The following is a 27,363-nucleotide window of genomic DNA, read 5'->3' on the forward strand; positions in this document are numbered from 1 at the left end:
GCATAGTTTCAAACTGTTTCTCCTAGTCATTGTTTCTTCTTTTCTTCTGCTCGCGTTCTCCTCCCGGACCGGCCAGCCTGGCTCCCCGCCCCGCGACATCCCACTGCCTTCCCTGGGCCCCTCTCCCTTCCCCTTCGTTCAGCCCTACCGGTGGAGGCGGGCCCGGCCGCGCGGCACACCAATCCAAGCGCCCCTAGGCGCCTCTGCCTCCGCAAGTCCCGCCCCACAACGTCATTCGCCAATTGCGCTCCGCACCCGCTCCGTCAGGCCGCCCAATCGTGGGCGGGCTCGGCCGCCGGCGCCCCGCCCCTGCCGCGCTCGGCGGCGGCTCTGCGGGCGGCCGAGAGGGGCCTCGGCATTTTCCGATCCGCCGCGCAGCGTCGGGCTCCTGCAGCCGCGTCGGGGACGCAGGCAGTGGTGCTAGTGCTCGCTGGGTGCTGGGCAGAGGCGGGAGGCCAGGCGGGCGCCACTGGCCCGGCCGGAGGGCGTCTCAACTCCGTCGGGGCCCGCGGCGCGGGTCTCAGGACTGAGGAGGAGGCAGCGCCCCCGCTGTCTGTGGCCGGCCCGGAGGAGGCCCGCGGCTGGACGTTCCCGGCCCGCGGTGTCCTGACGCCGTTCTCGGAGAGGTCCCCAGAGCTCCCGGCCGCCCGTAGGGTGCCCTCCGCCACACCTGCGCAGGCCTCGGGGCACCCAGGTGCGGGGGCGTGTGCGCGGCTAGGGCACCTCCCCCGGTTGCCAGCGAGGCGGGGGCGGGGCCGCCCGCCGCCCTCAGTCTCACCGGTTCGTCCGCTGCGCCGGGCCGCGCGGCATGAGCTCTCCGTGGCCCGCGGCTCGGGATGCTGCCCGCCAGCGCGGCCGCCCGCGCGCAGACTGCCGCCCTTGCACTTGCCTCTTGGGCCATGTCCCGCTGGTTACATGCCGGTGATTTATACCTCTTTGAACCGCTCTGAGTCCCGACTCCCCAAGGGTGAAGCCGGCCGGCCCGCGAACTGGACTGGTCGCTTAGACCTGGAGCTTCGGACTCAGCTCCCTGCCTGCTCCGCCGCCTCCGCCACCATCTGGGCGGGATCCGGCTCTGGTGTTTTGAGGAGGGGGTGTGGTGTAGGGAAAGGAATCCTGGGGATTTCTGTCCCTCGCCCCCCCCCCCCCCCTTTTTGGCCTTCGGGGCTTCAGACTCAGGGAACTCGCTCATGGCTTTCTTGATGAAGAAGAAGAAATTCAAATTCCAAACCACTTTCACCCTGGAGGAGCTGACTGCAGTCCCCTTTGTGAACGGGGTCCTCTTCTGCAAGGTCCGGCTGCTGGATGGCGGGGATTTTGTCAGCTTGTCGTCAAGGTAGGAGCTGGGGTAGTCGTGCAGAAGAGGGGGATGATAAGCGAGATTTAGTCACTTGGCAAGTGTGGAAGCACCTCTTGGGGCCAGGAGACTCTGGGGGATTATGTGTCTGGGGCAAGTTTGCACATGGCAGGACTGTAAGGTGGCAGGGTGCCAGGCACCCGTCTGCAGGTGAGCCGGATACTTGGAGGTTTGTTCTCCTAGCACTATCCTGGAGCCCTGCATGCCACCGGCAGTAGGCTGATTTGTCAGACTTGGAGTAGAGCCTAGCTGAATTTATGCCTTGTTGAGGGTTGAGCAGGGGGCTGGGGAGGTGGGGGGTGTTCCAGGTCACCTTGCACCCTAGCTGGCTATTCCTGCTGTTACGATTTAGAACAAATACCTGCCACTGCTTCTCTAGTACTCCCAAGCACCGAGGAAGGCCCTGTCCCAGGCATTTCCCAGCCTGACTGGTGGGAGGTGGCTGGATTTTGGCTTACCCACCCCCTTTGAGTGACTGTCCTCTTCTGGCTGAAGCTGGGCTGCTTTGCATTGCAAATGCCCTTGTGGCGGAGGCCGCTACCCTCCCTGAAAGGGGCTCCGTTGAGTTTGGTTTTGTGTTTGTCCTGTCCTGGCAGGTCCAGCTGCCCAGCTTATTGCTCAATGTGACTGAGTTCCCAGGCTGCCCTTCATTCCCTGGGCCTGTCTGAAGAGAGAGTGCGCCTTGGAGTTCAACAGTCGGGGGTGGGAATCCTGGCTCTGTTACTTTCTGGGCCTCCACGTCCTCTTGGGAAAACAGGCTTAATACAGGTCTCTCCTCTAATGCAGATCTTTCTGTCAGAGTTGGGAGGTTTCTAGTAGCTAGCATGTGGACAAGGCGGGCCTGGGGCATGCGGCATGCCGCTTCCCTTACCTGGTCTGCCCTTTGCTTCTCAGGCCCCCTTGTGGGTCTAGTTAGCCAGAGCTGCCTCACTGTTCTGAGTGGGAGTGTATGTTACAGATGGAGAAATTGAGGTCCAGAAAGATGAAGTAAGTGTCTCGTCAGGAACTTTGAAGGAGGTGGCTGTTAACTGAACTTGGCCAGTTTGGATACCTGTTGGATGAATCCAGAGGCTGAATGTTTTGCTGGGAGGAGGGGAAGGGAGAGAAGCTGCATAGCCTAACCCAGATTTAGGAATCTACGGTGCGGACAGGGTGGGGTGCCTTTTCTGTGCACTGGCTCCTCGTTCTGCTGGGAGCTGCTTATCTAAGGAATTTGGACGAGGGCTGCCCCTTGTGAGGGGATGGGTGGGCCATCTTTGGTTGCCTGGGAAGCCTGTGATCCTATACCCACCCATGTAGAAGCTGAAGGTTTCAGAGAGAGGGCTGTGCTCAGAGCTAAGGCCTGGAGTCAACCACTCACTAGCTGGGTGACATTGGATGGGTTATCTAACCTCTGATCTTAAGAACCAGCTATTATTGGTGCTGTGCTCCATTTTATTAGCACCTCTCACTTAACCCCTTGACTACATCATGGAGCTGGAGTGGTGGTGGTGGGGCCCATGGGGTTTTTATCCCTGCTTTACAGAGATGGAAGCAGGCTTAGAGAGGGAGTGATTTGCCTGATTTAATACAGGGGAGTCCCGATTCAAGCATAAGATGTACTTCCCCCCCGCCCCCCTTTTTTAAAATAAATTGAGACAGTCTCTCTCTGTTGCCTGGGCTAGAGGGCAATGGCGTCATCATAGCTCATTGCAACCTCAAACTCCTGGGTTCAAGGATCCTCCTTCCTCAGCCTCCTAAGAAGCTGGGACTATAGCTTTGTGCTACCATGCCTGGCTAGTGTTTGTGGTTTTCTTGTAGAGATGGGGTTTCACTGTTGCCCATGCTGGTCTCAAAACTGGCCTCAGATGATCCTCCTGCCTAGGTCTTCTAGAGTGCTGGGATTACAGGTGTGAGCCACCACACCAGCACAGAATGTGCTTTTAACAACTGTCCTGTTGTGCTTTTTTCTGAGCCATAGTTTCCTCTTCGGTAAAATAGGGCAGTCATACCCACCAACCCACTGGTGGCAAGGGGGAATGAATAAGAGATGTGGCTTGTCTGGCCCAGGCAAATTGCTGCAGCAGTTATGATTATAATAGATGGAGTTGCCCAGGCCTCAGCCTCTCCCAGGTCTTGGGGGACCTGGGTTGAGTCATCAGGGGGCCTACATGTGAACTGGGAATGGTGACAGGGTCTTAGATCTCACTGTGGAATTGATATTGAGTCCTGAATCCAGGACTTGCTTGGTCCCCCAGGTCCTGGAGCCACTGTATTCCTACCTGTTGGCCTTTCCATATCCGGGAAAGTCTGGAAAGTTCCAAGTCTTAGCCCACAGTGTCTGAATTTCACCTCTGTTTTCCCTTCCTCCTTCCTGGCAAGGGGCCTTGGATTCCCCAAACCAGCTGAGGCCAAACAACCTTTCCCAGACCTTTTTCCTGGAACAAAACAAAATGAAGCTGTGGAGGGAGGAACTGACATCAAGTCCCCTCACCCAAAAGCTGGGCACTTAGTAGGCGCTGCATACCTGTTTGCTACTGGGCAAGTGTGGCTGGAGAGAGCAGATAGTGACATTGGAACTTGAAGCCAGATTAGAGCTACTTTGGCTTTTGTTGGGCTTTTGCTCAGCAGATGGGTGTTCTGGGGTTTCTGGGTTCCTAACTCCCTCCACCCCCTCCCCACTCACTCTGGTCTGCAGTCCTACCCTTCCAGACAGTCAAGGCTCCATTGTTCTCAGGTTGAGGTAGGGTCTGGAGGGATTGGACCTGGTTAGATCTGGGCCCAGATTCAGTAGCTATCTTTCCCAATTCCAGGGACCCCTGAGATGGTCTGGAGTCCTAGGTGGGAGCATGGGCCGTGTCAGGGTGAAGCAGACCCAAGGCCTCACCCCTGTAGCACCCGCCCTTCTAGCTGATTGTTTCCCTGTGTGTTGGGTGCCTTGGCAACAGCTGGATACACAGCTTGCCTGACCCGATTTGAGCAGGTAGAACAGGTGTTGTGTGGGTCTGTCCCTTAGTCTCATCTTTCTGAGATCTCTTTACAAATAGTAATCCTCGTAGCTGCTGTGTTCGGGGTGGCTGTACTGTGTGTCAGGCACCATGCCCAGTGTTTTGCAAATGGCATTTCCATCAATCCTCTTAGCCTTCTGAGAGGCACCTGGACCAGAGAGGTGAAGCCATACACCAGCGGTTACTGGTGGTAAATGGCAGTTGGAAAGTTAAGATTTTTATCATTATGGTTTAAACCACCTTGGTGCACTTTCTGCATCCAGGGACTTGTTGAGCATCTCAAATGTTTGATTCTTTGAATCTCTTCAGCCACCCTCCTGTGGGGTGATGGTGGTCCCCCACTTAAGCAGGACTGACTGGGCCCATGATGCTCAGGGAGTAGCAGAGATATGATTTGAATTTGGATAGGTTTAGCTCCAAAGCCCTGTCTTACCTTGATGGCAGTGGGTTGGAAATAGTCACACTCTCATTTGACACCCCCAGACCCTTGAAGAAGGCTCTTGATAATAGGCTGAGTGGGATAGGAAAGTGGAAAGTCTAGAGGTGAATAGTTTGAAGGCTCTGTACTAGGTTTGTGGAGGGCCAAAGAAAAGGGCCCCCAAGGCCCTAAGGTGGGGGTGGAGCTTAAGTCATGCTGTGCATTTGGGGCCAGGCCTGGGCTGGCACTGGGACATGTTAATATTTGCCAAAGTCCCCGCTGAGATGCTTCCAGGTGAGCATATCCAAGTGGCATCTGGGAGGCTTTACTGGGTGTCCCATTAGGGATGCAGAGGGCCTAGCCAAGTTGGGGAAGTTGGGGAACTGCCAGCTCGTCCAAGGCAGTCCTCCTGCAGGAAGAATCCCAAACATTCTGAGAGGTCTCTGCTTCCAGCTGACCTGGGGCCTACCTCATGCTCATGGTTGGCAGTGCCAGGGGAAGGGAGCAAAGAGAGGCGCTGACATAGCAAGTCTTTTCTGGAAGAAATGGGCAGAGAGCCTTTCCTCAGCCAGTGGATGGGGAAACTGAAGCCTGGGGCAGAGAAGTGACTTACCGGGGCCACTTTATAGGAGGATCTAATGGTATAGCTGGGCAGGCTCTGATCTGGCCCTGACCTCTGTCCTCTGTGCCTCAGTACCCTTCTTTGCATAAAGGATACAGCCTTGACCAGAGGGAGAGAGGGCCCTCCTCCTGTACTTGGGTATGGGCTGTCCCAGAAGCAGACTGTGACATGGAGAGGCACCTCCTCTGGCTTTTCCTTTTTGCAGCGTTGAGTCCCCAGTTGGCTTTCAATGGGATTTTTATTTGGGCAACTGTTGGAAAGGTGTGTGCTGCTCACCACAGGTACTGTCTGCCATGGACAGCCTGGTGCCAACTGGGATGGCAGTCTTTTTTTTTTTGAGACCGAGTCTCACTTTCTTGCCCTGGTAGAGTGGCATGGTGTCATTGCCCACAGCAACCTCAAACTCTTGGGCTCAAGCGATTCTTTTGCCTCAGTCTCCCGAGTAGCTGGGACTTTAGGCACCTGCCACAACATCTGGCTATTTTTATTTTTTATTTATTTATTTGTTTTGAGATAGAGTCTCACTATGTCGCCCTTGGTAGAGTGCTGTGGTATCACAGCTCACAGCAATCTCAAACTCTTGGGCTTAAGTGATTCTCTTGCCTCAGCTTCCCAGTAGCACGGGATTACCACCTGCCACAACATCCAGCTATTTTTTGTTGGGGTTGTCATTGTTGATTTCAGCTGGCCTGGGCCGGATTCGAACCCACCAGCCTCAGTGTATGTGGTTGGCACTGTAACCAATGTGCTATGGGTGCTGAACCAAGGCCATTTTTAGAGGTAGGGTCTCGCTCGGGTTCAGGCTGGTCTTGAACCTGTGAGCTCAAGCAATCTACCTGCCTCAGCCTCCCAGAGGGCTGGGATTACAGATGAGCCACTTAGCCCAGCCTTGGGAGGGATAGTTTTGGAGCCATGTGTGGGACTCCTGGAACACAAAGAAAGCCCTGGACAGGTTGGCTCTGCAATTGGAGGCCTTGTGCCAGCCTGGTCCCCAGGGAGGCCAGGCTGCTGGGTCTTTCTTTCCTCACACTCTCTACATTTGGCTTCTGCTTCCCTTGCTGTCCTCCTGGGAAAAGGGCGCAGAGTACCACTTGCATCCGCCACCCTACAAGGCCTGCTCTCAGGCAGTGTGGTGCTCTGGGAGGGCAGGATGGAAGTAGACATACAGTTCTGTGCCCCTGGGACGTGTAGGGTGCAGTGGGATGGACCCCTGAGTTGGGTGGAGGGCAATCTGCCTGGTGGGCATCATGGAAACTTGAGGGCTAGGCAGATCTGGGGTGGGTCCTCCTGGATCCCATAAGACCCCAGCAGCTCAGCTAGGGAGCATTTGTGTTGAGACACTCCCACTGGTTTGACAGTTGTTGATTGAGCACAGGCTGGGCATGGTCCTTGGCTTCCTGGATCTCACCATCTCAGGATAGGGAGGGCTTCCTTGAGGAAGTGACCTTTTCCTGGGAGCCTTGAGGGCCAAGGGGCATTGGACTAGCAGAAGGTTGAGCAGAGTCACCTTGCTGGCCAGAGGCATTTGCTCCCAGTGGGGTGACCGGGGTTGGAGGAGGACCAGGGAGCAAATGGAATAAGTGAAGTGGTGAATGGCCAGGCTGGTCTGTTCCTGGCCTTGGGAGTCCTGCTTAGGGTGGGAGAGTGACAGGCTTGGTTTGCTGACTAGAATTGATGGCTCTTGGCTGCCTGGCAGAGAAGGGGGCCTGACCTAAGCCACTTGGAGTTGGCCAGTGGATAGTGCTGGCCTAGCTTAGCTGGGCAGTGGCAGGCAGAGGAGTGGGCAGGCTGCAGAGAGGGTTGGCAGGCAGAGGGGAAAGGTGGGTTTCCTCATCCTGAAGGCCTGGCATGCCTAGTGCTTAGTAGTGCCAATGGACATTCAGAAGGTGCACAATGGCCAGATGTAGCCAAGGTTTGTTGACCCCAGCAGTATTCCAGTAGTTTTTGATTGAGTAAAAATCCAGACTTTCCATTTCTTCTAAGTTGGAAGACCTGACAGTAGTGCTGTGTGGCAGTGTTGGGCTCAAGAGTCTGAGCAGCTGCCTCTTATATGGGTGCCACCTTGAGGCTCCTCCCTGTGTGTCCTGATTCTTGGTATGGCCTCCCTTAGTTCCCTCAGGCAAGCCTGGTCCCTGAGGCTCATGGAGAAGGCCTCCCATGTGCCAGGGGTGGGCGGAGGAGGGGGGCAACGGAGGCAGAGTAGCCTGTGGTAGGAGTAGCACACAGGGCTATGCTGGGAGGCCCCAGAGGCCAGCGTGGGCAGCAAAGCTTTGGCCTAGGCCAGACTATGCTATTGGTGGCTGTGGTGATGCCTGAAGCTGCCCAGCATATGTGCCTTGGTGTCAACTTTTTGGACCTGGCTTTTTCTCCCAGCTAGCCACACCACTGGCAGGTGCCATCCTGACAGCCTCTGCCTGCCAGCCTGGCAGCAGCCCTGACCTCAGGTGACCTGGCTCGATGGGCCAGGCTATTCCCTGAGGCGTGTTCCTTGTCAGGCTTGTCCTGGGAAGTACTCTGGCCATGCATTCTTAGCAGCAACCACACCGGGTGCCTGGAGTACTGCGTGTCTTTGAACCTTGCTTGTTCAGTACCTGGAAGTACTGACTTGCATAGGGGGTGCTGCTCAGGCATTGGGATGGGCACTACTGTGTCTGCTAAGGGGCCTCAGGAGCCAAGGGACTTGTGTGGACATTGGTGATGGCCATGTGGTGACCTTGCATTCATTCGCTTGCTGCAAGGGACAGGCACCTGAGACAACCAGTTTAGATTTGTCTCATCTCACCAGGAAGCCACAGGAAGTTTAAAGAGGGGAAGAGACCTGGAACTAATGTAGGGTGGGGAGGAGATGTAGTTCTTCATTATCCACCCTACGTGACAAGTGCTTGAATGTGGGGACACAGCACTTGCCCTAGGGCTCCAGGTGTGTTCTGTGACCTGTCAGCTGTCCCCCAGGCCTGTTGGCTCCCGAGTGATGAGACTGCAGTTGGCTCTGTAAGGCCTGAAGCTGCTGAGCGCCTGCCTGGCCGTGGAGTCTGCAGAGGGCTGTAGTTGCAAACCCTTGGTTTTCGTTCTAAGCATCTTTTGGGTCCCAGAACTTGGAGCCACCCCTCCAGCCAGCTTGTTCTCGTGGTTGGGAGGAAGAGTCTGGTAGAGGGCTTCTGTCTGCTTGCTTTCTGCTCTCAGGCCCAGGGGAGGTGTTCCCATCCTGCCTCTACCACTGGCTGCCTATGTGACCTTGGGCAAGTGACTTCTTTCTCAAGCCTCTCTAGTCTCCATGACCTTGCCCGTGAACTGGGACTGCTGGCACCTGCCTCACAGTGTTCTCGGGAGGACGTGGTGAGGTGATGCTTGTCAGATGTCTAGCTAGGCTCCTGGCACAAGGTGGACATACTGTATTTGTATAGTCTATCATCCTGTCCTTGGGCACATGGCTGGGGGCTGAGCGGCTCAGGTAAGTTGCCCCTCTGGCAGCTGGCACTGGTGCTCCCCTGTGGGGCAGGACTGATAGGGTGCTGCAGGGACAGGGTACTTCCCTCTCTGCCCTCTGTAGGGGTAGGAGTGGGGGAGGAGCACCCCTAGCATCTGAGCTTAGGGTCTCCAGTGGGGTTTTTGTGCTTTTTTGTCCCTGTTGGCTTCAATCTGGCATCCTGGGGTGCTTGGCTATGAGCCAGTAAGAGCTGAGTGCTGCTGCTGGGTGGGGCTGAGCTGGGGAGGCTCTGCCAAGGAAGGGACCCTCTGCACAGCCTTCTTTGGGACCTACTCTGGCAGGTGAAAGACAGCTGTCCTCAGAGATGGAGGGCACTGGTTATCAGGCTAAGGGCAGGCAGGGGCACAGGTGAGAGGGCCAGGGACCCCTTGGTGGCTAGAGCCTCTGCCCCTCCTGGCCTCTTGTTGGTTTCCACCACTCTTTGCTCTTCTGGTTTCTGTGCCTTTGCTCATGTTTCCTCTTCTTCAAGCTCCCTTCCTCCACTTCTTGACTCACTGAACTGCTGCTCAGCCGGACAGCCACCTCCTCCAGGAGGCATTCTCTGGCCACTTTTGGCCTCACACACCCTCTGTGGATCTTTATATCAGCGCGCTGCGATCCCTGACCATGTCTGTAGCTCTTTCTTCAGACTGTGGGCCCTTTGTGGCTTTTATTGCTTCATTGCATCTTGGTCCTGGGGCATCCTGCAGTGAGTTGGTGCTGCCCTGGGGCTGGGACTTTTTTCCCCTGGCTCTAAACTTATGTGAGTCTGGACCTCGATGCAGCCACCAACAGCTGCTGGATCTGGCCTGACTTCCCACACTCGAGGTATCAGTCTGTGTCAGGAGCAGCCCCCACCCACACACTAGGCAGCTGGGTGCCACTACAGGCTCAGAGGCTAGAATTAAGAGGCAGCTGGGGCATCGATGGCTTGGGTTAAGTGGACCCCTGGGGGAAGAAGGGATGCTTATAGCAGGGTGGGGAAGAGAAGGGGGCTGGTCCCTGACTCTGTGCTCTGCACTTGGACCTTGGTAGCTGCTTGATTGTTCTGCAAGCATGTCTAAGAGCCTTGGCCTCTAAGCCTCAGCTTTTCTTGCATCAAATGGAGATGCTCACATGGGAGAAAGGCTACCTGAGCTTAGAGCTCCCTGGCAGCTAAAAATGGACTAAATGTCCCGAGAGAGGAGGTGTACAGCCTGCTGCTTGGGGAGTGCAGAAGTCTGGGTTCTCTTCGCACGCAAAGTGTCCTCCCCTCCTACCACTTCCTCTCTGAGCAGCTAGACTCTGCAGACATGTGAGGGCAGCACACCTGTAGCACCCCGCTCCTGCTAGTCTCCCCGTAGTCACTCCAGGACAATTTCTTGGGCACCTTATGTGTGGGTGGGCCAGACTAGGCCCTGGGGATGCAGCCCCTGTCCCCAAAAGGCCTCCTTGGTGGGGGAGGCACAGAAATCCAATCAGGGCTGCAGCTATAGGCTATGAAGAAGTGACGCCAGGCTCAGTTCCAGGGGAGGAGTGGAGTTAGTGGGTGGCAGGTGGGAGAAGAATCACACAGGGTGGAGGGATGGAAGGGTGAGTTCTGAGCAGGGAAGAGTCCTTGGAGTATAGGGAGGGCACCAGGAGGGCTTGGATTGTATCTTGTGGTACAGGAGCCACAGATTTGTATTTTAGAACCATGAAGAGCAGCAATGTAATTAACTGCTTGGGGCTCCAGGTTGCAGAAGGGCAGGTGACTGTCAGCTGAGGAGGGCGTTTTCTTCCTATGTCGTCATGGAATGATTCAGAACAAAACCCAAAGCATCCTATGCGATGGTGAGAAGAAGCAGGGTTCTGCTACTTGGGGGCTGGTTTCGTGGCTTTGTTCTCTCTGTGAATCTGCAAGCTGTTTGTCTCTGTGCCAGAAACAACCCTTGAGATGCCCCACACATTGGGCTGGTGCTGGGAGGATGCTAAAATCCTTTAGACAAAAATGAAGCACCCTTCTTGGGTGCCTGGAAGAAGTCCTTGGATCTTTATCTGGGTCTTTTTGGTGGGGCAGCCTGAACCATCCTGACCTGATAAGCATCACTCTTGTTTACAAGGCAATAACTTGTCTTGGCAGCTGTGAATATTCTTTTCTGGCTAGAGATTTTTCTTTTGCCTCTTGCAAACCCTGGCAGGGCCTGCTGGACTGTGGGGCTTAGCAGTTTAGAGGGAGGGAGGGCAGGCCCCTGAGGCTGCCAGACAACTGGCTCTCTCTGATCTTTCCTTTCTTCTGTGAAATGGGATAATAAGCTGCTCCTTGACGATTGGATAAAATGGGTTTATGTCTTTTTTTTTTTTTTTTTTGTAGAGACAGAGTTTCACTTTATTGCCCTCCGTAGAGTGCCGTGGCGTCACATCTCACAGCAACCTCCAACTCCTGGGCTTAGGCGATTCTCCTGCCTCAGCCTCCTGAGTAGCTGGGACTACAGGCGCCCGCCACAACGCCCGGCTATTTTTTTGTTGCAGTTTGGCCGGGGCTGGGTTTGAACCCGCCACCCTCGGTATATGGGGTCGGCGCCCTGCTCACTGAGCCACAGGCACTGCCCGGGTTTATGTCTTTTACATGCCTGTATAGCCCTTGCCATGGAGCACCGGCTCAGGGAAGGCTGGCAGTGGTTGGTATTAATCCAGGGCAGTTATTGAAAGGGACATAGTGGTGGGAGAAGAAAGAAAAGGTCCACGTTCCTCCCTCTCTGTCGAGAGGCAGAAGAAAGTGGTGGGAGAAGAAAGAAAGAAAAGGTCCACATTCCTCCCTTTCTGTCTTCCTGTGGCTCACCTATTCAGGAAACATTTGTGATTAGAACCAGGCCACTGTCCTTATCAAGACAACTGTGGTCCCTGCCTGGGGCCCATGAGCTAGGGGAGACCATTAGGTACATGCATCCCTCAAAGACATGCTGAGTACAGTAGAGGAAGGAAGGTGTTGCCACCCCTCCTGCTCTGGACCTGAACTTTCTCTTTGTGGATGGGCCTTTAACCAACTTCACTTTCCCCAAATGCTAAAAGAAGGCCTGACATTGGGCCACAGCAGCTCTGAAGGGCTTTGTGACAGCTAACAAGGCATTGCATGTTAACAGATGGCCATGCCTGTCTTAGATGTAAGTAAGACTGAGGCCCAGTCTCCTTTGGATGTATTCTCAGTGTCCCACACAGGCCTAGCTCATAGTAAGTGCTCATTAAATTTGTGTGGAATGTGAATGATAGGCAGGGATTGACCCAGGAGTGGTTTGTGAGTCTGCAGAGAATCAGATGAGGTGGAGACCAGTGAGTTAGTCATGGTCCTGTGGTCCTCCTGACCCTGCACCCTTGGTCCTGTGGTTGGAATCTTGGGGAGTTGCTCAAGATGGCTAGAAAAAGAGGTCTGAGTCTGTGCCTGCCTGTAAGAAAAAGTGACTCTGGCTGAGCAGTTCTTCATTATCACCTGGTTATCTCTGAAGTCCAGGGAGCCACAGGAAACACTGAATAGATTGGTGGAAAATGTGGGTGACAGATCCAGCAGTGGCAATGATCCTTGGTCCCAGCTGGGCAGCCCCTTCCCTGGAGGTGGTGCAAGAGGCTTAGGAACAGCTCTGTGAGGGCAGCGGTGTGCAGGGCACTCATTCAGTCATCAGATGCTGACTGAGTGCCAGGCACTATCCTTAGGACAGGGGATGCAGCAAGTGAGTCAGATAATTGAGGCCTTGCTTCCAGGAGCTCAGCACCTGTGAGATAGGAGCCTACAGTCTGGGCCCAGGAGAAGAAGCCCACAGTTTGTAGGAGTGCCTTTGAGATGGGCTTGGATAGAGCTAGGGGTTCAGAAGACTAGCCTCCTTCCTTCCTCTCCCCTTCCTCCTCAGGTAAATAAGACACCACTCAGGTGTGACTCAGCCAGCAGTGGTCCCGGACATGCCTGAGCCAATCCATCTCCCTGCATATCCTAGCTGGAGTATCCCAGCAGGGTGTGTTAGCCAGGTTCAAGGCTTGGGGAAATCACCATGGGCCTGAGACAGAGAAATGGGCAAGGGCTTTGCTTGCCTGGCTTCTTGGTGGACCATCTGCCTCAGAGGGGAACTCAAGGCCCCTTTCTGCAGTTACTTTTGGAGGCCTGATCCCTGCCTTCATTCAGCATGGGTGCTCTATATACATGCCACACCCTGTAGCAACCCACTCATGGGGTCCAACGTAAGGACAGGGACAGGGTGGTGACTGAGGCCCCAAAGAGGGCAAGTGTCCAGTGAGTGGCAGAGCCTGGCCTTGAGCTCTGGTCTCTCTGCTTGCCCACAGCTCACAGGTGGGCCTCTGGGAGTCTAGTGGTATAGGAATGAAAGTCCCCTGAGCAGAGCTGGCCCTGTAGCTCTGTGTTTGCCAGAGTCATAGGTCCTGGGCAGGGGAAGTTGTACCAGAGGCCTAGTGTGATGCCCACTTGCTTTGAATTTCTGGGCCCTCTGGCTTGGCCTAGTCCTGGGATGGGAGCCCAGCTTGTGGCTGTGGGGTCAGACAGCTATGGGTTCAGATCACAGCCCTCTGCAGGCCAGGAGACCTTGGGCAGGTGACTTCCCTGCTCTGGGCCTTGGTTTCTTTATCTGCGGCATGTGAGATGGAGATGACAGTCCCTAAGTCCTAGGGCTGGGCTGTAGATTCAGGAAGTCAGCAGGAGAGCTATTGGCTCAGTGTCTGATGCATAGCAGGTGTTCAGGAGGTGGGGCGCTGATCTTAGGAATTTTTGCAGGGCCTGTTTGCTAGGGAGTGTTTTCCATTTCTCCCCTAGACCTGGATTGACCTAACTTGGTCTCCGACACTAGCAGTTCTTGATGGGTATGGCCCAGAGCTGCACTCCCTGACTCCACACTTTGACCAAGTGACCATTTCTCCTTTGCCAGTAGCCTGACCTTAGAGCTGCCCCTTTCCTGGTGCTGAGACTAGTAGCAAAGGGTTAGCCCACAAAGCTCAGGGTCCCAGGTCACTTCATGTTCATGCCATTATCCCCTGAGAATGGCTGTGCTGTCTTTGCAGATTTCCCAGGGATCCTACAGGGTCAGGAGGTAGGGATGGGTTCCTAAACAGGGGCCTGGAAGTGCAGACCACTCCTAATCTTTCATGTGACCTGCAGCAAGTACCTGGACTCCCTGAGTGTACAGTTTCCTGATCTGTGACGTAGAGGAAGGAAGTTAGTGCTTGAGAAGCAACCAGCACACAGGAGGGTACCTGGGAAATAGGAGCCAGGCTGGGCAGTGCTGGCTGATGAGGGCACCTCTGCCCGGGTATGTGGGAGTGGACCAGTACTTGGTTAAAGGCAGCAGTTTACATTGGACCCCATGAGTGGCCTGCTCTCCACTTGGGCTGTAAGGGCCAGAGAGAATGGCCACTGGCATCAGTTGAGAATCATACTCACTGGGGTTGGCCTGGATGGTAGCTCGGGCTGCCTGCACTGCCTGCATGGGGTTTTAAAAATCAGTCTCACAGTTTCTTGGCTGGTGAGAAGCAGGATTGCAATCCAGGTGTGTCTTGAGTCTAGAATCCCTGCCCTCATGTCTAGAATCTAGAGTCTAGAATCCTAAACCCTACGCTTCCCCAACAAGCCTGATTGAGTTAGCCAGTCCCCCACCACTTTTCCATCTTGGAGTTCTAAAGCCCAGCAGGCTGTTTATTCTACTTGTTTGGGTCACTTGCTGACACCAGCTTCTACTCCAAGCCTACCTGGCTGAACCAGTCAGAGGGCTGTCTTTGGCAGGGGAGCAATGAAGGCATCTTGGGGCTGCTGGGTGGCTACTCTGAACACTCTAATGCTGGGCAGAGTGACTTGGCTTCTAGGAACTTCTTGCTGCCTCATCGGAGGAGGGACTGGCCATGCCAGTTCTGTGAGCTGCTTCCCCTGCGCACAGTCCTGAAGCCCTGGCAGACGCCAGTCGCTGCTGGACTGCCACGTTGGCTCTTTACCCCGCAGACCCTGGACGCGCGCCTCGGCTGCTCCCTGGGTTGGGCCCCTTCCCAGGCGGCTGTGCTTTCTTCTCTTCGGGGAAGCACAGGCAGATGTTGTCGATTTAAATTGTTTCCTTATTAGACTCCTGCTCTCCAGCCTGGGCTGGGTTTCACCAGCTGGGAACCTTGATTGCATCACAGCAGCCACGGTTCCTCTAGGAACCAGGCCAAGGACTGTCTGTCGGGGAGGCGTGGCTGAGCAGGGGCAGGCAAGACAGCAGGAGGCAGGGCCCACATGGTGGAGCCTTGCTCCCATCACCTCTTGTTATAGGGGCTGAGCGGGAGGCCTCAGGGTGCAGCCCCCTCAGGAACCCAGGTGCCAGGTGGGGCTGGGAGTTCCCCGGGGGGCAGAGGTGTCCCACAGTTCTCACAGCTGTGCTGACTCTCAGCTTGGTGCCCAGCTCCCTTTGTCTGCTTGTTTAAAATGTTTTTCCAAGGCCTGTAGCAGGGGGTCTCCACCTGGGGTGATTTGGCAATATCTGTGGAGGCATTTTTGATCATCACCCCTGGGGTCTGGCAGGATGCTTCTGCTAGACGCTGGCAGGATGCTTCTGCTAGACGCTGGCAGGATGCTGCTGAGTACTCTGCAATGCATAGGAGAGTGCCCCACAGAGAGAAACTTGGTCCTACAGCATCTGTAGTTCTGGAAGGGCCTGCTGTGAACTTTTGCTTGCGTTTGAGAGCCCCTGTCCTACTGGGTCATATACCCCGCTCCTTGCTCTTGCTCCCTGCCAGCCTGGGGCTCCATGCTGGGCAGGCAGTGGAGACAAAGCAGGTATCTATGAGCACATGCAACTGGGAAGGTAAGGCCCACCCTGGACCTGACCTTGGCCCTGTCACTGGGCTGAGATGCCCTGCTCTGCTAATACCCCGTCTCCCCAAAAATAAGACAGCCTCCGAAAATAAGACCTACTCCCAGGAAAGATAAGACGTCCCCTGAAAATAAGACCTAGCGCATCTTTGGGAGCACACCTTAATATAAGACACTGTCTTATTTTCGGGAAAACAGGGTACCAGGCTTCACTTTTCCTGACTTTCTGCCCCTGTGACAATTACCAGCCAGGGTATGCATGACTCCAGGAAGGGGCCCTGATGGGCCATTTTTGTTTCTGTCGGTAGGGACTCTATGAACCTGATAGCCTGTGGCCAAAAGGTGGCTCCCATGACACTCCTTGTCACCCGAGTGATGGGGACCTGGGGTCACCGAGGCTCTGGGATCTTGTTGCACTTAACTGGGGAGTGATGATGGCAGTGTGGCTGCAAGCTGGCCTGGGAGTTGATGGAGCTCAGATTCTGGGGCAGCTCTTGCTGGGAGCCCTGAATTTCACTATCTGAATCGGAGGACAGTGGCTCATTTCAGCCTGGCCTGCCACCCTTCACAGGCTCTGAGACCTCTTCAGTAGCTATCAGTTGCTGGGATCTTGGGGGGCAGCATTCCCCTCCTCCAGGTGTCCACCTGCCTTCCTGCTTTTGAGGGAAGCCGGCACAGGGAGGGGGTGAGGATGTGGGCTTGGTGTCACATCCTCTGAGGTCAGCATCCAGCCCTACTGTTCTATGACTTTGGACCTGTCCTGCCCCTCTCTAGACTTCAGTTTCTTTTTTTGAAAAAATGGAAACGATAATGGTACACACCTCATAGGACTCTGGTGGAATTCAGTTGGTCACGTGTGTCCCGCAAAGCTTGAAGAACAGGAGCTGCTTTTTTTTTTTTTTAATTTTTTTGAGATAATGTCTCACTTTGTCACCCTTGCTACAGTGCTGTGGGATCGCAGCTCACAGCAACCTTAAACTCTTGGGCTCCAGTGACTCTTACCTCAGCCTCCCAAGTAGCTGGGACTCCAGGTGCCCACCACAACACCTGGCTATTTTTAGAGACAAGGTCTTGCGCTGGCTCAGGCTGGTCTTGAACTCATGAATTCAGGCAATCCACCCACCTCAGCCTCCCAGCGCATTAGGATTGCAGGCGTGAGCCACTGTGCCTGGCCAGGAGCTGCTTTTTAACAGGAGCTTTTGATTAATAATGTGCTAGAGGGGTCAGGGACATGTCCCAGAGCAGGTCCCTGGAGGAGAACAGAAGGGAGGTCTGCCTTTATGCTGTCTCTGTCTTGGGACTTGGGGAGTCGAAGGAGATGTGGGCCCTATCTACGGGGGTTCTGATGGTGAGACACAGTGGGGCAGATGCTAGGAAGATGTGGCCACATGGACACCATGTTGGCAGAGTTCTTTGCATCCCTCCTATGGCTGAGTGGTGGAGAAAGGAACTCTGGCACCACAGAGTCACCACGGCAGCCCTGTGCAGACTTCTTTTACAGAAGAAGTTGGGATCTACTGAGATGAGGCTTCCTGGTCAGCATGATCCCACCCCCTGGTCTTCTCTTGGCTATTCCTGGGAGCCACTCTCTAACTTCTGGGTCTTCCCTCTGCTTTTCCCACTACCTGGGACTGGGGCATCCTTCTCCCTGAATCTTCATCTAGCCAGCCTCAGCCTGGAGGTACCAGCCATGGTGTCACTTTCTGGGGAGCTTACTCCTTCCCCTTGATCCCAGGTTAGGCCGTTTTTACTTTCTAGGAGACTTGTAGCCATTGTCAGTTGTTTTCCTGTGTAATGTCTGTCTCTCCCACTCAACTAGGGGCTGCCCCAAATGCCGAGCCAGCACCCACACAGTAAGTCTTTGTGGATGCATCATGGGAGCTCTGGTCAGGATTTGGGACACAGGTCCCTAAGTCTCCTACACCACCTGGCGAGGATCCCTGGAACAGGCCTCTGGGCTGACCTCCCTGGGACAGGAGGGCTCCAGGGAAGTCCTGCCTGGCTGCGAATACCAGGCTGCTGGGGTTGCTCTGCTCTATTTCAAGACAGCACAGAAATAGCTGAATTCTGCCGCTGTGCTGGCCACGGTGGCTGTGGTAGGTGGAGGGCTCACCCTGCCTTGCTGAGATTTGCACATCTAATTGTATATCTTAAAGCTAAAAATGAAACCCAGTCTCTGTAATTACCTGTACTTGGTAGTGGGGCGTTGGAAAGCACACCCTGAATCCCTGGGCTAGGGAGGGCTGGCCATCAGCAGCTCTTCCTAAGGAGGTGCCCAGTCCTGCTAGCAGGTCCTGCATACTTCACAAGGTAGCCTTATTTAGCAGTGCCTTGGAGGGTAAGTGTGGGTCTAAACCACGTAGCTAGGGGTTCTTGTGACTGGCCCTCTGAACTCTTTTCTCATTTTCAATTTCAATTTTAATCATGGAAACAACTCTTAGGCAGAAATGAAGAAGGTGGCTCTGGCCACTCCTACCCCTACCTCAGACCTGCTTTGAGCTCCTCCCTGCTTCTGACCTTCATCCCCTCATGTCTCCAATGTGAATAAGGCACTTGGGCAGGCAGCATAGAATTCAGGGTTTCAGGGCCCCGGGTTAAAACCAGCTCCTCTGTGCCTTGGTTTTATTGTTGCTAAATTTCTTTTTTTCTTTTTTCTTTTTTTTTTTTTTTGTAGAGACAGAGTCTCACCTTATTGCCCTTGGTAGAGTGCCGTGGCGTCACACAGCTCACAGCAACCTCCAAATCCTTGGGCTTAGGCAATTCTCTTGACTCAGCCTCCCAAGTAACTGGGACTACAGGCGCCCGCCACAACGCCCGGCTATTTTGTTGTTGTAGTTTGGCCGGGGCTGGGTTTGAACCCGCCACCCTCAGCATATGGGGCCCGCGCCCTACCCGCTGAGCCACAGGCGCCACCCCTTTTTTTTTTTTTTTTTATGAGACGGAGTCTCACTTTGTCACCCTGGGTAGAGTGCCATGGTGTCACAGCTCACAGCAACCTCAAACTCTTGGGCTCAAGCATTTCTCTTGCTTCAGCCCCCTAAGTAACTGGGACTACAGGTACCCACTACAATGCCTGGCTATTTTTAGAGACAGGGGTCTCACTCTTGCTCAGGCTGGTCTTGAACTCCTGAGCTCAAGCAATCCACCCACCTCAGCCTCCCAGAGTGCTGGGATTACAGGCATGAGCCGCTGCACCTGGCAAGTTGTTAAATTTCAATTCTTGGCTGGGTGCAGTGGCTCACTCCTGTAATCCTATCATTCTAGGAGGACAAGGCTCAAGGGGAGTCCCTTGAGCTCAGGAGTTCAAGACCAGCCTGAGCAAGAGCGAGACCCTTTCTCTAGTAAAAATTAAAAAATTAGGCGGGTGTGGTGGTGGGTTCTTGTAGTTCCAGTTACTCAGGAGGCTGAGGCAGGAGGATCACTTGAGCCGAGGAATTATAGGTTGCAGTGAACAATGATGGACACCACTGTACTCTAGCTGGGGTGACAGAGTGAGGCTCTGTCTCAAAAGTAGATAAATAAATATTCCAATTCTCTAGCTCTATCCTGAGCTATGTTAGAGGGGCAAGTGGGCGGTTGGACAGTCTTAGGTTTTCTTTCTTTTTTTTTTAAATTAAATCATAGCCGTGTACATTAATGCAATCATGAGGTACAATGTGCTGGTTTTATATACAATTTGAAATATTTTCATCAAACTGGTTAACATAGCCTTCATGGCATTTTCTTAGTTATTGTGTTAAGACATTTAAATCTTAGGTTTTCTTAATAAATGTTTATAATTTTTCTATATAGCTGCTCATTTGTTTTAGTTTCTTTTTTTTTTTTTTTTTTTTTTTTTTTTTGTAGAGACAGAGTCTCACTTTATGGCCCTCGGTAGAGTGCCGTGGCCTCACACAGCTCACAGCAACCTCCAACTCCTGGGCTTAAGCGATTCTCTTGCCTCAGCCTCCCGAGCAGCTGGGACTACAGGCGCCCGCCACAACGCCCGGCTATTTTTTGGTTGCAGTTTGGCCGGGGCCGGGTTTGAACCCGCCACCCTCGGTATATGGGGCCGGCGCCTTACCGACTGAGCCACAGGCGCCGCCCTTGTTTTAGTTTCTTTATACTCTTCCTCTTTCTGGCACAGGCAGCTCGCTGCACCTCTGGTCATGGGGGACGCTCCCTGGGTTACACTAGACTCAGGTCTCAGAATCCTCAACACTCTCCTGGGACGTCCCAGCGCTGAGCTGGGCTTTGCCATCCCTAGGGGATGTTCCACAGAGTGGCTTTCGGCCACTGACCACTGTGCAATCCCCTCTGCTCGGGCACGCTTTAAAAAAGGGTCATGACTGATGCTTCCAGTTCCCAAAGGAAAAAAAGACCCAGTCACCACCTCACCTCTTCGTCCTTTCCCTCTGTCCTTCCCTGCTTACTCCTCTAGACACTCCAGTGTCCAGGGATGGCCTTTGCTTGCAATGTCATTCAAGCACCTCTTGGTTTCTCTGTGCACATGCACATTTACAAATGTTGCTATTTTTTTTAAGTGACTTAGAGTGCATATGTCACTTAAAAGAGAATAAAAATGGGGAACAGGTCATGCTGTAGATACTGTCTGCATGTTGCTTCTGGGGGTCTGATGGCGCTTCTTTTTTGCTGTCAGCAAGCACAGATGGCCCCTGCCGCTTCCCTTCTTCTGGCAGTTGTCAGCTTGATGCCATTTGAGCAGTCCCCTGCTGCACATTTGGGTTCTTCCTGTTTTCACCTAACTTTGCTCCCTCCATGGCCACCCATGCACACGTGGACACCTGTGGTTGGGTGTCTCTCTGCCCACTACCTACCCCTCAGCCCCCTCTGCCTGGACTGCACCGGCCTCCTGCCCCTTCTCACGCATCAGGTGGTGTCACACCTCTGGGCCTTTGCACTTGCTGTTCTTTGTCCCTGTGCTGCCCTGCCCCCACACATATGTGGGGCACACTGTCCCTCACCTCTTTGTTCAGATGTCACTTTCCCCTTAAGACCTTCCCTGGCCATCTTTCCCTCTGCCCTGGGTACTACCTCCCTCCTTCCCCAGTTCCTTTACCTCCATAGTACTCAACGGCTGCCTGGCACGTGCTTGCCGAACTCTGTCTGTCTCCTACCCAGAGTGTAAGCTCCTTGGGGACTAGGATTTCTTCCTTCCTTCCTTCCTTCCTTCCTTCCTTCCTTCCTTCCTTCCTTCCTTCCTTCCTTCCTTCCTTCCCTCCTTCCCTTCCTTCCCTTCCTTCCCTTCCTTCCCTTCCTTCCCTTCCTTCCCTTCCTTCTTTCTTTCTTGACAAAGCCTGGGTAGAGTGCTGTGGCATCTCAGCTCACAGCAACCTCCATCTCCTGGGCTTAAGAGAGTCTCTTGCCTCAGCGTCCCAAGTAGTTGGGACTACAGGTGCCTGCCACAGCTCCCGGCTGTTATTTGGTGGTAGTTGTCATTGTTTGGTGGGCCTGGGCTGGATTCAAATGCACCAGCTCTTGTCTATGTGGCTGGTGCTTTAGCCACTTGAGCTATAGGCGCCGAGCCTGGACTAGGATTTCTCTTCTGCTTGTTTGGTGTTTATGTCCCCAGGGCCTTTGGCAGTGCCTGGCTGGTAGTGGGTACTTAATAAAAGGTTTCAGAGCAAATCAAGTCCCTTAAGATTTCCTCACACCGGGCCTGGCCAGCTCTACCCTGGGGCTCCCACCTTGCACCCTCGTTCCTGCCTCCTCTTACCAGCAGCCTCCCAACCTCCACCCCAGCCTGCCTCTGTTCATCTCCCCTTGTTATCCCTGCCCTATGCCTGGGGCCTCCCACCACCCACCTGAGGGTGCCCAGCTGCTTCCTACCAGAGGAGTCCTGGTTCTGTTTGGTGGGGAGGTGTGTAGGCCCTGAGGTGGCTGCAGCGTGGCTGGGACACAGGTTGTGGACATAGAAGGCTCCTCTCTCAGCAGTTTTGTGACTTTGAGTGAGTTAGGTAGCATTCTGAGCGTTTCCCTATATGTAGAGGGGAGGACAACAAACTTTCTGTGTTGAAGAATTCCGGTTGAAGCACAGTAGGCCCTCAGGAAGTGGCGACTGCTGTGGTGTTTATTTCACTTTTACTGTGACCTCCTGGGGTGGTCTGAGCAAGGCTGCAAGCTTCCTCTGGTGGGTGGTGGCATCTAGTAGGTGATTGTTAGAGCCCTGTGGAAACAGGAGGACTGCCCAGCACCTGGGCTCACCTTCCCGCAGAGGGAGGGAACAGGCCTATTACCTGAGCCTGAGAGGGCTCCAGTGGCATTCTCTGGGCTGGCTCTAGAACCACAGGCTGGCCCTGGGCCTCAAGCTTTCTGATCGTCATTCCCACAGCAGAATCTGAAAGGGGAAGGGTGAAAGCCCATAATTCACATCAGCTTTTGTTCCCAGATACTAATCCTAATTCCTCTTGAGTATTTCAACACACCCAGGACAATGAACTTCCTCCTTAGGTCTCCAGCAGCTGCTTCCAGCTCCTAGGTAGGGTGGATGTGAGGGTCCACCTAGGAGCCATGGCAGCTCCCGTCTGCCCTGCTCTCAGGCTTGGCCCTCTGGCTGCTTGGGAGGTGTCTGTTCTCTTTGCTCTTCCATCTGCCTCTCTCATGGCTGCTCTTAGCCTGTGACTAAGCCACAGTCCATGGGGGCGAGACAGAGCTGCTGTTAGAGTAAGATGCAGTGTCCTCACCATGCCCTGAGGCCCAGCAGGGCCTCACCTTTGCTTTCTCACCCATCTCATCTGCTCTCCTCTACTCCTCCTCTTCAGCCATTGGCATCCATGCTGTGATCCCATTTGCCAAGCATGCCTCCACCACAGGGCCTTTGCACTTGTCTTGATGGCTCTTCTCCCATTTTTGCTCAGCTCCAGTCCTCACTTCCCTCCAGTCCTTGCTCAGATGTCACTGCCATAAGGGCCGTCCCTAAGCATTCACCTGAAGTAGCAGCCCCCCTTCACCTCTCTACCCAGCACTCCTACCCACCTTTCTTGCTGTGTTTTTCATTTTCTATTTATGTATGTGACCTACCAGGTACAATAGAACCTCCATAGTTGACCCCCTCCCTACACTGACCACCTTCTGAAGTTGACCTAATTTTCAGACTGGACATGTACCACATATATGTTAAGTACAGTAGGCCTGGTTCCTTAGGTTGACCACCTCTGTAGGTTAACCAGTTTTTTACAGTCACTTATGTGGTCAACTTTCAGAGTTTCTATTATTGAGATAGAATTCACATAGCACACAATTCACCCATTTAATGTGTACAGTTCAGTGGTTTTTGGTATATTCACAGAGTTGTATAATCATCACCACAACCAATTTTAGAACTTTTTCATCACCACAAGAAGAAACCCCATAGCAGTTACTCCCATCAACTTCCCCATCCCCTGGCAACCACCAATCCACCTTCTGTCTATAGAGTTGCCTATTCTGGACATTTCATATAAATAGTAAGTGGTCCTTCATGGCTGGCTTCTTTCCTTGAAAAGCGTAACTTTTCAAAGTTAACCCAGATTAACCCATATTGTAACATGTATAAGCATTTCTTTCTTTTTTTTTTTGAGGCTCACTCTGTGTCACCCTGTGCCATGGTGTCGTCATAGCTCACAGCAACCTCAAACTCCTAGATTCAAGTGATCCTCTGGCTTCAGGCTTTCAAGTAGATGGGATTATGGGTGCCTGCTACAATGCCCTGCTAGTTTTTCTATTTTTAGTGGAGACAGAATCTCGCTCTTGTTTAGGTTGGTCTCAAAACTCCTGAGCTCAAGCTATATACCTGATGGATCACACCTGTAATCCCCGTACTCTGGGAGGCCAAGGCGGGTGGATTGCTTGAGCTCAGGAGCTTTAGACCAGCCTAAGCAAAAGCAAGACACCATCTCTACAGAAAATAGAAAAACTAGCTGGGTGTTGTAGTGGGCACCTATAATCCAGCTACTGGGGAAGCTGAGGCAAGAGGATCTCTTGAGCCCAGGAGTGTGAGGTTGTTGTGAGCTATGATGCTAGTTTGGGTAACAGAGTGAGACTGTCTCAAAAACAAAAACAAAAACAAAACAAACCCAAAACAGAATGCTAAGATTACATGCCTGAGCCACCATGCCTGACCAGATTTCATTTCTTTTTGTTTTTGTTTTTTTGGTTTTTTTTTTTTTTTTGTAGAGACAGAGTCTCACCGTACCGCCCTCGGGTAGAGTGCCATGACGTCACACAGCTCACAGCAACCTCTAACTCTTGGGCTTACGCGATTCTCTTGCCTCAGCCTCCCGAGCAGCTGGGACTACAGGCGCCCGCCACAACGCCCAGCTATGTTTTTATGTTGCAATTTGTCCGGGGCTGGGTTTGAACCCACCACTTGAGCCCGCCACCCTCGGTATATGGGGCCGGCGCCCTACTCACTGAGCCACAGGCGCCACCCAGATTTCATTTCTTTTTATTGCCAAATAATATTCTACTGTGTGGATAGACCATATTTTATTTGTCCATTTTACCAGTTGGTGGGCATTTAGGTTGTTTTCATGTTCTGGCTATTATGAATAAGGCTGCTATGTATATTTGTGTACAAGATTTTGTGTGGACAGATTTCATTTCTCTTGGATCTAACATCTAGGAGTGTAACTGTGGGTTATGTCGTAACTCTGTTTAACCTTCTAAGGAATTGCCAGACTGTTTTCCAAAGTGGCTACACCATTTTAGATTTATACCTGCAGTGTATGAGGGTTCCAGTTTGTCTCCACATCCTCACCTTTGATTCTACCCATCCTAATGGGTATAAAATAGTACCTTGTTTTAGTTTTGGTTTTCATTTCCCTGATGGCTAATGCTGTTGAGTAGTTTATTGCGTGCTCATTGGCCATTTGCGTATTTGAGTCCTTTGCCCATTTATTTGGATTATTTGTCTTTATTATTGAGTTATAAATGCTCTTTATGTATTCCAGATGCAAATTTCATATACATATAGAAATTATTTACAAATAATTTTCTTCATTCTATGGGTATCCTTTTTTTCTTTCTTTCCTTTCCTTTCCTTTTTTTCTTTTTTGTTAATTTTTTTTTTTTTTGACTGCTTTGTCTTCCCTGGTGACCCCCGGGCCTGGCACATAGTACAATTTCAAGAAACAGTGTATAAATGAATAAATGGAAGAGCTTAGCAAAGGTCAATCAAAGAGGCTAACTACGAAACCCTGGGCATCTCACAGGTCAGGGCCATGTCTGAGGGCTCCCTGGGAAGCACAGGTGAGCAGAAGCCAGAACAGCCTGGAGCAGGCAATGCTTGCTGAGTGGTCCTTCTTCTTCTTCAATTCCTTTGCCAGTCTCCTCTTCTGCCAACTCCCCCAATACCAACATCATAATAGATAACTAATTTTATTGGGCATTTATTAAATGCCAAACACTTGTCTACGTTCTTTTAATAGGTTATTTTATCTTCCCAATAACCCTGTTTGTTACTTTGCTAGGGCAACCATAACAAAATACTACAGACTGGGTGGCCTAAACCACAGAAATTTATTTTCTCACCGTTCTGGGGAATACAAGTTTAAGGTCAGAGGCAGGCAGGTTTGTTTTCGCCTGAAGCCACTCTCCTTGGCTTGTAGACAGCAACCTTCTCATTGGTCCTCACTTTTTTTTTTCTTTTTGAGACAGAGTCTTACTCTGTCATCCTGGGTAGAGTGCTGTAGCATCATCACTCACGGCAACCTCTAACTCTTGGGCTCAAGTGATCCTCTTGCCTCAGCCTCCCAAGTAGCAGGCTCCTATAGAGCCTGCCACAACACTGGGCCTAAGTTTTCTATTTTTAGTAGAGACAGGGGTCTCACTCTTGCTCAGGCTGTTCTTAAACTCCTAAGCTCAAGCAATCCACCCACCTAGGCTTCCCCAGAGTGCTAGGATTACAGGTGTGAGCCACTATACTCAGCCTTGGGTATCCTTTCTGATGGTATCCCTTGGAGCACAACGGTTTTAAGTTTAATGACATTCAGTATATCTATATTTTTCTTTTGTCACATGCAATTTTGGTGTCATAGCTAGGAAACTATTGCCTAATCGAAGATCACAGAGATTTATGCCTATGCCTTCTTCTAAGTCTTTTATAGTTTTAGCCTTACACTTAGATCATTGATCCATTTTGAGCTAAATTTTACATATGGTGTGATATAGGGAACTTCATTTCTTTGCATGTGACTATCCACTTGTCCCTATATTGAAGACTATTCTCTCCCCAGTGAATTATTTTGCCACCCTTGTCAAAAATCAGTTGACCATGAATGTGAAGGTTTATTTCTAGACTCTCAATTCTATTTTTGTCTGTCCTTATGCTAGGACCACTCTTTCTTATGTTATTGTAACTTTTTAGAAGTTTTGAAATCAAGAAATGTGAATCCCTCATGTTTTACTTCTTCAGGATTGTACTGACCATTCTGGTACCTTTTCATGAATTTCCATGTAAAGTATAGGATCTGCTTATTCAATTTCTGCAAAGAAGCCAACTTTGGATTTCAGTGGGGATTGTGATGACTTTTTAGAATCATTTGAGAGTATTCTCATTTTAACACCGTTAAGTCTTCTAATCCATGAACATGGGATGTCTTTCCATTTATTTAGATCTTTAATTTCTTTCAGCAGTGTTTTATAGTTTTCCAAGATAATGGGTTTTGTACTTCTTTTGTTAAATTTATTCATATATATGTGTGTATAATATATATATATATCTTTTAGTGAAATTAAAATGGCTTTATTCCACCTGGGTGCAGGTAGGGTAAGATTTCCAACTGGGCCAGGAAGAAATCCACACATGGGTAATGGTGAATGGGGGTTTTAAAGGTCAGGAAGGTGGGGGTCGGGACATTCCCTTTCCTGGGTTGGACATCTATTTTTTTTCTTCTTGATGCTATTTTAAGTGGAAATGCTATCTTCATTTCATGTGGATGTTTGCCAGTGTGTAGAAAGAATTGGTTTTTACATACTGATCTAGTATTTGGCAACCTTGCTAAACTCGTGTATTAGTTCAAATAGTTTTTTAGTGGATTCCTCAGGATTTTCTTTTTTTTTGTAGAGACAGAGTCTCACTTTATGGCCCTCGGTAGAGTGCCGTGGCGTCACACAGCTCACAGCAACCTCCAACTCCTGGGCTTAGGCGATTCTCCTGCCTCAGCCTCCTGAGTAGCTGGGACTACAGGCGCCCTCCATAACGCCCGGCTATTTTTTTGTTGCAGTTTGGCCGGGGCTGGGCTTGAACCTGCCACCCTCAGCATATGGGGCCGGCGCCCTGCTCACTGAGCCACAGGCGCCGCCCTCCTCAGGATTTTCTACATACAAGATCAAGTCATCTGTCAGTAGAGATGGTTATAGTTCCTCTTTCCACTACCACGTATTTCTTTGTTTGTTTGTTTATTTGATCCTCATTTCTCTTCTCTTACCACAATGTAAGCTGGTCACCGCTGTGGTCCCAGTGCATAGAAAAGGGCCTGGCACATGCTGACACTCAGTTGTTTGAGTGAATTAATGAATAACTGAGCCTGCACAGCTAACCTCAAGTGATGCCTGGGGTTCCCAGTCCTTCTGCAGCACCTCTTGTCTGTAGCCCTGACCTTTCTGCTTGTCCCCAGTCTTGGGCTGCAGAGGGTTGCTGGAGCTCACCCTTCTGACAGAGTGGCAGCATTCTGGTGACTGAGTTCCCTTTATCCCCAGTGTCTTCATCAGATGAAGTGCATCTCAGAGAGACACCAGGC

At 52.1% G+C, this 27,363-nt stretch overlaps 1 protein-coding gene across 1 annotated transcript in view; it reads left to right on the forward strand.

Moving 5' to 3' along the window:
• Positions 1–366: 366 nt before the first annotated feature.
• EEIG1 (estrogen-induced osteoclastogenesis regulator 1) overlaps positions 367–27,363 on the forward strand; it is a 41,771-nt gene continuing 14,774 nt past the window's right edge. Inside the window, exon 1 of the mRNA XM_053561377.1 lies at positions 367–1,336. Within this exon, the coding sequence (XP_053417352.1) occupies positions 1,191–1,336 (146 nt within the window). The 5' untranslated portion in view covers positions 367–1,190. The remainder of the gene's footprint in view (positions 1,337–27,363) is intronic.

Source organism: Nycticebus coucang, chromosome 2 (assembly GCF_027406575.1).
Source record: "Nycticebus coucang isolate mNycCou1 chromosome 2, mNycCou1.pri, whole genome shotgun sequence".
Classification (NCBI taxonomy): Eukaryota; Metazoa; Chordata; class Mammalia; order Primates; family Lorisidae; genus Nycticebus; species Nycticebus coucang.